The sequence below is a fragment of the Branchiostoma lanceolatum genome, chromosome 6 (genome assembly GCF_035083965.1).
Source record: "Branchiostoma lanceolatum isolate klBraLanc5 chromosome 6, klBraLanc5.hap2, whole genome shotgun sequence".
NCBI lineage: Eukaryota > Metazoa > Chordata > Leptocardii > Amphioxiformes > Branchiostomatidae > Branchiostoma > Branchiostoma lanceolatum.
This window is the reverse complement of record NC_089727.1, coordinates 18,980,488-18,993,829: the sequence shown is the minus strand read 5'-3', so window position 1 is coordinate 18,993,829 and position 13,342 is coordinate 18,980,488. Positions and strand designations below refer to the sequence as shown.

General features: G+C 40.6%; 1 protein-coding gene across 1 annotated transcript; it reads left to right on the top strand.

The window, feature by feature from the left end:
• Nucleotides 1-3,888: 3,888 nt before the first annotated feature.
• LOC136436969 (uncharacterized) lies at nt 3,889-11,293 on the top strand. Its single transcript, XM_066431392.1, has 5 exons — nt 3,889-3,977; nt 6,082-6,176; nt 6,746-6,946; nt 8,022-8,204; nt 9,197-11,293. The coding sequence occupies exons 1-5, from the start codon at nt 3,973-3,975 to the stop codon at nt 9,508-9,510; spliced, it is 798 nt and encodes a 265-aa protein (XP_066287489.1). The 5' UTR covers nt 3,889-3,972; the 3' UTR covers nt 9,511-11,293.
• The last annotated feature ends 2,049 nt before the right edge of the window (nt 11,294-13,342 follow it).

Here is a 13,342-nt window from a genome sequence, read left to right as displayed (position 1 = left end):
GTTTTCATATTAACAAGACTGTACCAATCATGACTTTTTCTTTTTAAACTTGTTCTATTCAGGTGGCAGGGCAACATGGGAAGATATGTAAGACACATCCTGATATTACTCCTTATCATCCAGAAGGAGTCCAGCATGTCAGAAGCCGACTGTGACTGTAAAATGACTAAACGTTGGAAAGCTGTGAAAGCCTATAGAGCTAATTATGGGCGGTTTAACTACCGTTCCCTGCCAGCCTCCTTATCTTCCACATGTTCCCAGCAGGGCCTTTCCCACATTCCCCAGAACCTGCCAACATCCACCTCTGAGTTGGATCTGTCTCAAAATTCCATAACTAACATTGATCCGGGCACCTTCTCATATCTAGAGCTCATATGTTTGGATCTGTCTTACAACAAAATAAATACCATTAAGCTTGGAGTATTTCATAATTTATCCCAGCTTATGAAGTTGAAATTGAATTCCAACAAGATAACTAATATGCAGTCAGGTGTTTTCTCTAATATGCCACTGCTCCGAACTTTGCTGCTACACAATAACCAAATAACTAACATCCAGTCTGGTTCTTTCTCAGATGTACCCCGTCTCAAATGGTTGGACCTGATCCAAAATGAGATAACAAAAATTCGGCCTGGTTCATTTACAAATCTACCCAATCTCCAATCGCTGCACCTGAGCTTTAATCAGATAACAACAATTCAATCTGGAGCATTCTCTATGCTATTTAAGCTCGAGGATTTGATGCTCAGCTACAACGAAATTGCACAATTCAACCCAGGTGCATTCTCAAATTTAAACCAGCTTCGAAGGTTAGCACTGAACTATAACCGAATCTCTGTCCTTCCCATGGCAGCTTTTGGCATATTGACATCTATTTCGTTCGTAGACATTTGCAACAATCCCCTGCAGTGTGGCTGCAAGATGACTACGTTTAGCCTGGAAGTTTGCGGTTGTACTCAGCCTGCCTGTGACTATATCAATCCTGAAAATCGTATCTGTAAAGAACAAACCACACCAGCATTGCCTGTTGATATTGTGAACTCCTTTACGGTATCAACATCCTCATCTGGTAATGCTATTCCATCAGCAAGTCCTGTTGCTTTCACATATGCCACACTGTCTATTGATAAAGTAACCTCAGTAACAACCGTGGCAACAACATCTTCAATTGGCAATGCGGATCCATCTGCAAGTTCTTTTGCCTTCACATCTGCCACACTGTCTGTTGATAAGATAACCTCATTAGCCACCTCTGCAGTTTCGACATTTCTATTTGGCAGTGCTGATCCAAGAGCAAGTCCCATTGGCTCCACATCTGCCAGAGTGCCTAATGATGAAGTAACCTCATTAACCTCCTTGGCTGTGTCAACATCTTCATTTGGCAATGCTGCCACAGATTTACGTCCTACTGACTCTACATATGCAACAGAGACTGTTATTGGCCAAATCTCTTTTGATAGTCGATTCAAAAGCGCTAAAAATAGCCACGAGGGCAATACTTTCTCCAACTCTCGCTACCTTTGGTATTTCAAAAGCACGGATGAATGCACATCTGTCTCACAGTTTACAGTTGAACATGTTACTCCACCTCGTGAAGGAACCCAAAGTTTAGACGGACAAGAAATCAACAGTTCAGATGAATCTCTTCCCAGTTGCCCGATATATGTTGTTATTGCTTCAGTTTGTGGTTCAGTAACTGGCGTTGTCATCATTGGTGGTATCCTTTTCACAATCTGGTTCAAGAAGAGAGCTAAGAAACCTACTTTGGGATCGAATTCCAACAATGATTTGAGTAGTACTGTTGTAACCAGTACCATGCTACATGCTGCCTTACAGCCTAATCCCCAATACACACAAGTAGAAACCCCACCGAAAGGTCAACAATCTAAAGTGGCGGGTCCAGAGAAATTTGTTTCGGTGAAGTCGTCCCCTTCGCTTGAAAGCCGCAACAGAAATCCTAAAGACCCACTTCCCCCCAGTCCCCGACCCAGACGTACTGATGCCCTGTTTGACAGGTCAGTAGATGCCCATGACAGTTTCAGTGACACGACACATCTGAAAACGCGACCAAAAGAACTGCAATTTAGAGACACGGATATAGAGCAACCTGTTAATGTCGTGCTGAGTGGTGCAACTACTGTTATCAACAGTGACAATGATCAGACAGAGCAGGGTCAGGCTCGGGCTTCCACTGGATTGTTGAATGATAAAAGTCTATTATACGACACAGAGCAATTTGCCTTACAGCTTAATCCTATGTACAAGTGTGTGGAAACACCGCAAGAAGGTTAACGTTCCAAAATCTAACTTATTTTTAGATGCAGGCCCACAGCGTGTACAAGTGGATATAATATTGTAATTGGTATCTATACATAATGTACCATTTTTGTACAATATTAAGTTTTTCTCCCAAAGTAAGCCATTATGAGGAAAGTTTTCTGGATCTGGACTGTTACCGATTAAGACTGTGCCCTTTTAAATCCATTATTTCTATACATTGTATTATTTTGTATACCTGCAAAAGTTTGGACAACGATTACTTAAATGACAGACAGACTAAAATCGTTCAGAACAGATGTTGCGAAAACAATTTAAGCAGTTTAGCATGTAAATTATGAAACAGAATTTGGGTAAATAGAACAAATTCCCTGCTCACGAGAAAACTCAAAACGTAGAAAATTAAAGATAAGAGGAAAAATTAATATGCAATTTATTGTTCGATGCCCTAAATACGAGGAAAAAATATATTGTCAATTTACCCGTTATTACTTAATTCGATTTTCGTTATAAATTATCTTCTATGCACTGTATACTCACTATGTATCCTGTATTTCTATTCACTTGAAATTAGCCTTCAGGCATTTGAGAATAAAAACATCCAATGATAACAATTACTGCACAAGACCTATTTATGGGCATACCTACCTGTATGGTTACAATCCAGAACTGTAAACTATTATTTTCAGATGGAATTGCATCAAAAATATTTCCGAAAGTGCAATATTGTAGCTCCAAGGCTTCGTGTTATAAAACAACATATACGTATATGAGCCAACTTACGGGCACCACCTTTTTTTCGTATTCCCCAGAACACTAACATGTATAATGGTTCACACAAAAAATAAACCTCAACATTTATATATTAGTAAATTTGCGTAACATTAGTAAACATTTTTACCAGTCAAAGTACCGCCCATACTTGACACAGCGCCCAACCTTGAACGTCAGAAATCGGACCCGTGACCTCGAACCTCTAGGCCATTTGACGCCACAATGTCCAAATGTAAAGAAATCACTGTCCAAAGCTATGCAAACGTGCATAGTCTCATAGCAGAGGTTTAATAAAATGTCACTTGCGTCAATATATATTGCATACCTAACTAGTGTCACTTTCTGCACTTCTTCAGTGCAGGAGTAAAAAAACTTCTTGGCTACGAAAAGATTGCCTTGTTGGATGTAAAAAAAAAACTGTACCTAGGAGAATCCTATTGGTACATTCCTTAAAATACGTCGTTATAGTATTAGAAATGGCTCCGCTCCCAAGGTGTCGCCAAAAATACTTATAAAAATATTCATGCTGTACTGTATGTTGATAGAACGTCAGCGTACGTAACGATGACAAATTATTCAAGTACTTCTTGATACTGTGGAAGGGGAACGGTGGTTTTATGTTCGCGAATTTTACGGTGAACTCTCCACCGCAAACTGTAAACCACATCAAATATTTTGGTTCTGTCAACTACCCCTCTAGCTTCATGGGTTTTTTTTCACACCACGTTCCCCCTACAGCTAGAAAAAATCCCCACGAACACTCCCCATTCTAAAGTACGTCATGTCGTCATTCAGGCAAACAGGTTTTTCTAGCTCAAAAGTTCATAGGTCGTCTGAGTCACTTCAGGACACACGACACAATCTACATGCACTCCTTCTTTATTCATCATATCAAATTCTTCACAAAGTGACAGAATAAGCATGGGGTAAGTTGGCTTCCTATTTTTTACATTTTCAAAAAGATTGTTAACTGTAATCAGCGTAAGAGGGTTTACAGTTAGACAAACTAGTGTTTAATTCGGGAATGCTGTTACATGCCTCCAAATAGTCACGTTGTAGAAATCAGAGTGCTCTTGAATGGCTTCTTTGAATGCGCACACACTGCACGCCGTGACTCTCAATCTCTGCTAAGAACAGCAAGTAAATCTATAGGTTTGGTTGCAAAATACAAAGAAATGACGTTCTTTTATACCCTTGTAGCAACGTTGATTGTTCATTGCATCTAAACGCAACAAAATGAAATTGCTTACCAATTCAATATCTATTGACATCTTACCTAGCTAAAGCCCCCTCTCACTGGTCCCGTGACGCGTTGGCGACCTCGCTGCGACCGTGTGATTTGACGAATTTCATCGATAAAAACTAATCTTTTTACGCTTTGTGTGATATTTGTCTTTTTATTCATACTTGTACGTTTTGCATGGTATTCCCATTGTTAAGTCAAGGCTTACTCAAATTCAATCTAGGACGCAGCGAGGTCGCCAACGTGTCCAGTGACGGGGGGGGGGGCTTAAACGTTCAACGGCACTAAAGCGTTTTAGGCAGTTTCCTCCAAGCTAAAAAATAATGTGGCTGATGTAAATGACTTTAAGTTCACTGGGATTTGATTTTGCCGTAGGGAAAAAGAAATGGAATATATGTTTCCTTCTACGTTACAGTATACTGCCAGCAAATAATGACTCCATGGTTCGGAAACAGTCTTGATAGTTATGTATGTTTAAAGATTGGGTCTGCTTTAAATTGTGCTTCCCCGTAATGCTTTGTTCCCTACTGCGCTGGAGCCCGTCGGAAGTGCAGTCCCAGCTCGGCATCAAAGCAACAAATTTGTCCAGATGGACTGCCGGGTAGGGGGAGGGGGGTACCTTCCACTGCTCACACGATTAGCTCACGGGAATGTATTTCTTACCGGGGTCCGCGTTCAATTTAAGTTAAATTGATTCCGGATCCCGACCGGGCCCCAAAATATCCCGGCAACGGCAGGGTGTCCTATAGGGCCACGTAGGCGTCACCCCTGAATGTTCCCCAAACATCCCGTGAACTACCACTGCACGAAATGGCCTCGTATCCCGGCGTATACGTACAGGGATTCCTCCGGAAATATTCCATATCCCGGTGCGGATTTAGCGTATCCGTTAGTTTTAACGGATACGCTAAATCCGCACCGGGATATGGAATATTTCCGGAGGAATCCCTGTACGTATACGCCGGGATACGAGGCCATTTCGTGCAGTGTACCCGACGGGGCCCCTTTTCTAATTGGGAAGCATGACAGGTGCCTCAAGTACATGATAATATTGTACAATATACCATATGTGTTTCTCAAACGGGGGTGGGGGGAGGCAGAACAAAAATGTTTTTGAATATAAGCGAAAACCGCGAAGATATTACTACTGCGTCGCCTGTTACACTTTTGTACCACAAGCACTGTTGCATATCTCCATCGTAGGGTGCACCGAAAATGATATTTATATACAATGTCGTTACATTTATGAGTAAATGTATAGAGTAGAGAAACTGTAGCTAACTGATTCAATTGACGGCTTGCAATAAGAGTGGAAATTATGACGTGAATGTTGTAGGACGAGTGAACCCGGGTGTGCTTGATTTGGCCGCAGGGCTGCAAACAACAGCAAGGACAAAACTTTGGCCATGCCACACGTAGCTTTTTTTCCATGTTTCGGTGTGTTTTTATGCTTTTTTGTTTGCTTTTTGTTTGTTTGTTTGTTTGTTTGTTTGTGGAAGGAAATTTCATGCTAAAGTAGTAAATTTCAAATTTAGGGCTGTAATTTTTGATGCAGAAGTGAAAAATCTAAAGCATACAAATAAATGACTTAGTAAACGTTGTATGAAAAAAATCCATGAAGTTTATGATTTTCTGTTACAAAACGTTTGATTTTCAAGTCTTTTGTCGTTGTTTTTTAAGGGAAATCTGTATTGTTGTGTTGTATATTGTTGACTATAGTGCAACATAATACTTTCTTTCAGAATGATCGTATCTATCTATCTAGCTATCTAATTTTCGTTCTACAGGTTCCAAGTTTGGCTACTCTTTATTGTACTTCTTACAACGAACGACGCTTCCAATGCTTCCGATACTTCTTCCAATGAATCGTGCAATAAAGATGGTGACTCTTTTTTTTAATTTAGTGCTTTATGCTAATCTTTTGCAATACAAATTATGGTGCTACGGTGGTCCTTAAATTAGTTTTATATCATTAATTGTTTTAATATTCGGACGGTAATCCACAAAGTAATCAAGTTAACACATTATTTCGGTACACAATGCAAGGCACTTACCGAAAACAAATTTATTTGAATCAAAGCCTACTTCACTTGACCTGGGGGAAGTGTGACGTAAGCAACGGGTCAAAGGTGCCCGGCAGTTTGTATCGGCCCCCGTCTCTTTTAGCATTAACAGTTTTGTTTTACCAATAAATTATACTCTGAACGCAGTTCTGATAATGTATTGATGAAAATAATTCTTTGTTTAAAGAATGTTTATATCGTTTCATTATGCATTGTCTCTATAAAGACCTATAATAATGACTCATTGGTAAGGTTGCATATCTTTGTTTTTTGGCAACGCTCAAGGAGCGAGCCCGTTAGTTTTCTTTGATTTAGCACTGAAATGTTTGCCTGATTTCCCTCATTTTGTGAGACACTAACGATATGCTCCCCGTCCCTGTTGTTGCAGTTCCCTGCAGGCTGGTGACCCCAAATTACCATGTCCGACGAGCTGATAGGAACCCCTTCCGTCGCAACAAACCTCCCCCGTGCGTGAACTATGAGGTCTTGGAGCCGGAAGTGATGGCCTTTATCAACCGAACCCCATTGACCCTTGCGGAATTCGGCTTGAGTGATATTTCAACAGATATCGAAGAATTGCGTGACATTGGTATGAAATCGTTGTCAATCAATCATTGTTTCTTGGTCCAAAATTACCTGCGCAATGGCAGACAGTTTACAATAACATAATACACAGCAGATACATATTTGCTCCACTCTTGAACTTTGTGAAACTGTCGCAAGGGTCTGGGCGGCTGCCATTCGGCGCCAGCAGGTGAACTCAATTCGACCTTCCCCAACCGATGTCAGGTACCAATTCACACCTAGGTCGAGTAAGGAAAGTCATGTTAAGTTCCTTTCCCGAGGGCACAACATCGGGGCATATCATGTATCTATCCATCCATCCATCCATCCATTCATATATACATAGCTTGCATACATACATACATACATGTATTACCTACCTACCTACATACAGACATACATACATTAATTCATCGGTCTCCAATTGCCGTAATGATCAAATGGAAATGAGTAGCTATGAAATCCATAATTCAAGTTGAATGACAGATAAAGAAAATAGATAATTAAGTTGTTTTCTTAGTGTTTTGTAATGTTTTTTTTTTTATTACTCTGTAGATTCTGTTCATTTGTAAGCCTCTTTTTTTCCGTGAAGAATTTCATAAGCTAGGCTGGCAGTTGATTGGATAACTTTAATCTTCTTTGTCCCCAACCACGATTTAAAAAGAACCGACGTCAATGCACTGCAGCTAGGTGTAGCTGCGGCACTGTTACAAATAAATGTGACAATTCTTAACGTTTGGGACCGCATTTGTAACACTTCAGTAGCGATACCTAAACTTCTCACTGGACCCGCGGCACGCTGGCGGCGTCGCTGCGTCCTAAACTGGATTTGTGTTACTCTTGGATTCATCATGGAAATATCATTCAAAATTATGACCATTTTCAAAACAACAAAACACACAAAGCTTAAAAAGATTCGTTTTTGTCAACGACATTCATTGAGTGCTTTGTCAATTCGATCGGCCACAACGACACCGCCAGCGTGACGCAGGTCCAGTGAGAGGGGCCGGGGCTTTAATGTCGACGCTTGTGCATATGTGGCTTTATATTTTTGAAAAAGACGACTTTGGTATTCATTCCTGTTTTTTGGTTGTTGCTAGGTAAGATTCTCTTGAAGGGGCCAGTCGGGCCGATTCGGTGCGGGAATATAACAGCCCAACACTGGACCCGTGTGGAGAATGTGATCAACCTGGTCTACAACGTGACCGTTGGTGGTGAGGAGCAACTTTTTGCTTTCGCTTCCCCGCAGTTCGACAACCTTGAAGCAAGCGATACCCTTGAAGGTAAGGTAGCCCCCTACCTGCATCAAATGTCTGTTAGATTATGTTTTAAATTTATGTCTAATATTGAGAAATTAATTTCTATTATGCGTTTTGACCATACAATATTAAACAAGTCCATCTCAACCAACATCACAAAGAGACGAGAATAAGCCGAACCTGTAAGTTAGAGTAGTTTTAGATAAGTATTAGAAGTCCTGTCAATGTCACTCTATGTACTACATATTCTCAATCTGTATGCCTGTACTTAGCCCGATAGGGCATGTATGTACAATAAATGTTATCTATGTTATCTAAAAGCCTAATTGATATTATTATCTTAAGTTAGGGCAAAACGCACAAGGGTACAAAAAGTTTTGGCATTTGAATCTTTGCTTGAATACATTGTTGAATTTATCTCCCTTTTCATATCCATGGGAAAACGTATTTATTCCATATCATAGCTTCTATCTCAATCAGAAGCATACATTAGTCCATGTCACAGGGTGATATTTATGTGAATGGGTACCATATTTCAAAAATATTAATTTCAGATTAATGGTAGGCGTTTATGATGCTCAAATTTTACGTTGACGATGTTTTCAATAAAGGGCACTCTAAAGCAACATAGAATTTTCATATTCTAATTCCTCTTAAAGGCGACCAAAGCAATATTAGGGCCCCAGAAATGGAGAAAAAAAATGCCGAAATCTTTATGGTAGTGATATTTAGTAACATTGTATAGCACATTCGCGTAATAACTTCATACATTTAGCACTTTAAAACCGCACAAAAACGTGTCATACGTGTAGAACCCCGGTGATGATTTTCGGTCAGATTTCACATCACTACGACGTCATATGTTTTCATCATTGATGTCGCTATACATTGGGATAGTGTTGTTTGAATTAATCTTGTATAGAAATGACTAAATGAATTGACTTTCAAAATCCGATTTTGGGGCCTTGATATTGCTTAGGTTTCCTTTGAATAATTAAGACTTATTACACACACAGGTGCTGTCCAAAGCCTGCAGGAGGATGTGGAGGGGTTCAATAGTAACTACCCTGGTGCCACCGCCGAGGCGATGCCGTTTCTGGTTCAGGACTTCGGTGACCTGCTCGACAGCTTTAACTGCAGCTCCAGCGGGTCCAACTGCAACCTGACCCGGGGAGAGGACAAGGTGGTCCCGCTAGACGACCGTTGGTCTATCGTTGCGAGGCCCTCCATTGAGTACGAGCCTGGAGGTTTAAGGAGAGCCATAAATTTTAAAATCATATTTGCGGCTTTACGTCGTTTACGGCGGATGTATCGGCTCTTCATCTACTGAGAGATTCTGTTTCATGTACAAAGCCCCCCTCTCACTGGACCCGTGGCACGCTGGCGGAGTCGCTGCGTCATAAACTGGATTTGTTTTACTCTTGACTTTGTAATGGGAGTATCATTCAAAACTTACAAATATCACCAAAAAGACAACAAAACACTCAAAGCTTAAAAGATTCGTTTTTTGTCGATCAAATTCGTTGAGTGCTTTGTCAATTCGATCGGCCGCAGCGACGACGCCAGCTTGCCACGGGTCCGGTGAGAGGGGGGCTTAACTGCTACAGGTTTTGAATTAATGCGAAATTCTACTAAATACGCGCTGAATCCACATTATTTCCATTGAGTCTCCCTACCAGACTATGACGCGGATACAAAATGTAGTGCGGCCTAAACTCTAAAAGACAGGGTAGAACGTCACATGTGAGAGGCATCCATGAGTAAACTGTGCTGTGGGGTGTAGAAATGTGTCGGCTTTTAGACTGTAGGATTTGGATAGTGGACCTTTTCCGCTTTGTGTATAATCTTATGATCGTATGCAACTGCCTGTCGGGGTGAGTCGGCTGCAGTTCAGTGACCTCTCGCAGAGCGCTGTTTCAAAGTTGGCATGAGGAGCCGATACGCCGACAGAATTCTTTAGGTTTTGAGTTATTTGTAGGTTTTACCCTAAACTCAAATATATTTGTTTTTCATATTTGTCAAGTGCACCGCACTATCATCTTCACCGCGTCGAAGCCAGTAACCTTAGGCCGAAAACTGTGTTCTGCTACCTTAACTAAGGAGTAAACACTCATATCACTAATTTTTCCGCAAATAGACTGTGTATGTATATATCAAGGTCAAGACAGACCCGTTTATATTGCGCAGAGCTACTTGCAAAGTTGTGGTTAAGCTCTGTTTTGAAATTAATGTTTAATTCGAGTATACATGTATACACACATACACTTAGGGGTTAAAAATCTAAACTTTATATATTAACTGAAAGAATCTGTGTCAATGTTTCCCTCTATCATGTATTTATGTTTAGGAAGGGGTTGGCACATGGTGTGTTCTTTTTACTCTGCACTCCTCGGTATAGAAGAAGATCATCATATTCAGTATGTTATAGAATGAATAAACAAAGTACAAGTGTAGCCGTTATCTGGACTAGCAGCGCATTTAATTAAAGACCATTGTGGCTCAACCATAATCACAAACCTGTTCATCCTATAATGCCTTCAGTTGCAACATTCAACAAGATGCTAGGGGGCCCAAACCTACACCACTTCTTTATTAAATCACAAGCTATCTGCCACACAAAAATCAAGACCACAGTACATCCAGGTCAAAAGATACAAAAATGAAAGTTGTGCTGCAGTACCAAGGTCATATACCAGGGGGCCCAAATCGACCTTGAATTCCGGCTTCACAACTCCCGTCCACATACCAAATATCATCGTAATCCATCATGATGTTCTTGAGTTATGCTGACTACAGAAGTGCGGAAACACAAAGATACACAGACAGACACAGTCCCAAAACTATATCTCCATTTTTCATGGAGATAAAAATATGTTGCGACGAGTAACTACACATTTGTATTGACTAACTAGGATAACCGAATATTGAAATGATGTTATATCGTCGACTCATCTTTATTTGCTGAATATGATTATGGAAAACTGATTGTAACGTTATTTTTGTAAAATTGCTGTTAGATTTTCCGATGGTATGTTAAAATGACTTGAACTCTTGAAAAACGGCCTCAGCCTAAGAGTGTATATTGTATACTTCCAAAGTTAAATAAAGGTTGAAAAAAATGCCGGGCCCACCGCGTGTATATGTCAAACAACGACCCTGGCGTACCGACCTGTGATCTGTCCTTCTCGCTGTCAGCCAATGAGATACTCCCCCTCCTGTTATTTGAGGGAAAGTCACCAATCACATCGCAGTCTAGGGTAAAGAGGCAATGTGATTGGATGATAACTTTCCCTCCTGGGAGATGGTCTTCCCTATAGACTTTTTGTAGCACAAGAGAAAAATATGTCACTCATAAATTCCTTTAATGGAAACACTGCCCACTTTGAATTTTGGAATGCTGCTTCTCAAAATGCCATATTCATGTCACACGTTTCTATTTAACTCTATGAAGTACCCTATACTACATTTTTTCAGACCAACACTTTCTTCTTCTTTGCTGTAGCAAAACAAATGCTCTGTGGCCATCTTTAATAAAAGTTCAAATCTTGTTGGTAACTATATTGCAAAATCTTAACAAAGACATTTAATTTATATGGCTGTCACATATTTGTGTATAATGTTTTGAAAAAAAAAAATTGAGAAGATGTTACATTTATTTCACTTGAAGCCATAGATGTTAAATACCATGGCAGTACACAGTACTGTAGATATGTTAGTTTTTATGCAGCCATAGAATAGAAATATTACAAACGTTCCATCTTTCAAGAAACATGTCATCTTTACACATTACAAAATACAACTTTTGCTCTCAAACTATTTACAGTGCAAATCGAGCCTTTTCCACTATAATACGCACGAGTGCCAACAACCATACAACAAACACTTCTTGGCCAACAAGCCCTCGCAATCCAAACACCACCCAAATAATGAACCTTTTCGAAAATCGGATTTGAAGCAGCCATGACTGAACAAATGGCTTTCTAGTTTGCCTGTTTTGCTTTCGTATCAAAATTGCGCAAGTTTGGAAATGTAATTAAACGTGCAGTGGACTATCACTCGCATTCAAAGGTTTAATTAGTCTCCAAGCAGATCTAATGGTTGCGAAGACCGTATCCAACTGGCAGAAGAAGTTTTTATTGCTTCTTCTGCCAGTTGGATACGGTCTTCGCAACCATTAGATTTGTTTGGAGATTAAGGTTTAATACCATTGTCTGTTGCACGAATCGTTTCATTTCTGAACTTCCACAATCTGAAAGTTTAGAGAAAAAAAGAGCCCACACTATCCCACATGGAGTTGGTGGGCTTGCATTGCCAGATGTTGTGATCTAGGTGAACTAGGAAGCTAAATGGTTGGGTCATATCAGAATTGAATCTGAGTTTTGAAGAGGTTGATTGGACAGGGTAAAAAAGCTCCCATACAACGTAGCAGCACAAGCTCTCAAATATACAATGTACACGACTTTACAGACTTTGTTCTCATGGCCACAACTTGGCAATTACTGTTGTATTAGGGTCAACTGGGTCAGTGTAGAACGGCAGCCATCGTAGAGGTCAACCAACTTTGACTTCTTGCAGTTCAGTTCACAACTGCTAGAAGAATACTGGGCTTCCAGCTTGATACAACAGACAAAATTCCTGTTGTATTTTTCTACAACTTCCCGAAGGGTATCACAGTCAACAAAAACAGAAATTCTGGTCGGATCCACTAGAATTGTACATCTAGATGTACAAGTTCAAAAGTTCAGTCAAATGTGTACACTGCAGTATTACACCATAAAGACAGCCTTTCCTTCTTTCTGTTCATCACTCGCTCTATCCATCCTTTCAAGTCCACCCATAACTGCTCTCTCCGTCCTTTGTTACTACGACCTTGCGTAGTTGTGGGTTTCTCTCGGCGGCAGGTTTGGCAGAAGACGGCATTACACCTTAAAGATAACCTTATCTCTTCTAACTTTTGCCTTGCTCTGTCCATCCTTTCCAGCCATTCCTAACTGCTCCCTCCGTCCTTTGTTACTACGACCTTGCGTAGTCTCGGGTTTCTCGCGCCGGCGGGTTTGGCAGAAGACGGCGGCGACGGAAGCGTCGGTAGAACCCCCGGTGTCTCCACCACGTGGTATCTAAGCAACCGGGGAGCGGTAGACGGACTCAACGGTCTCCTTAAA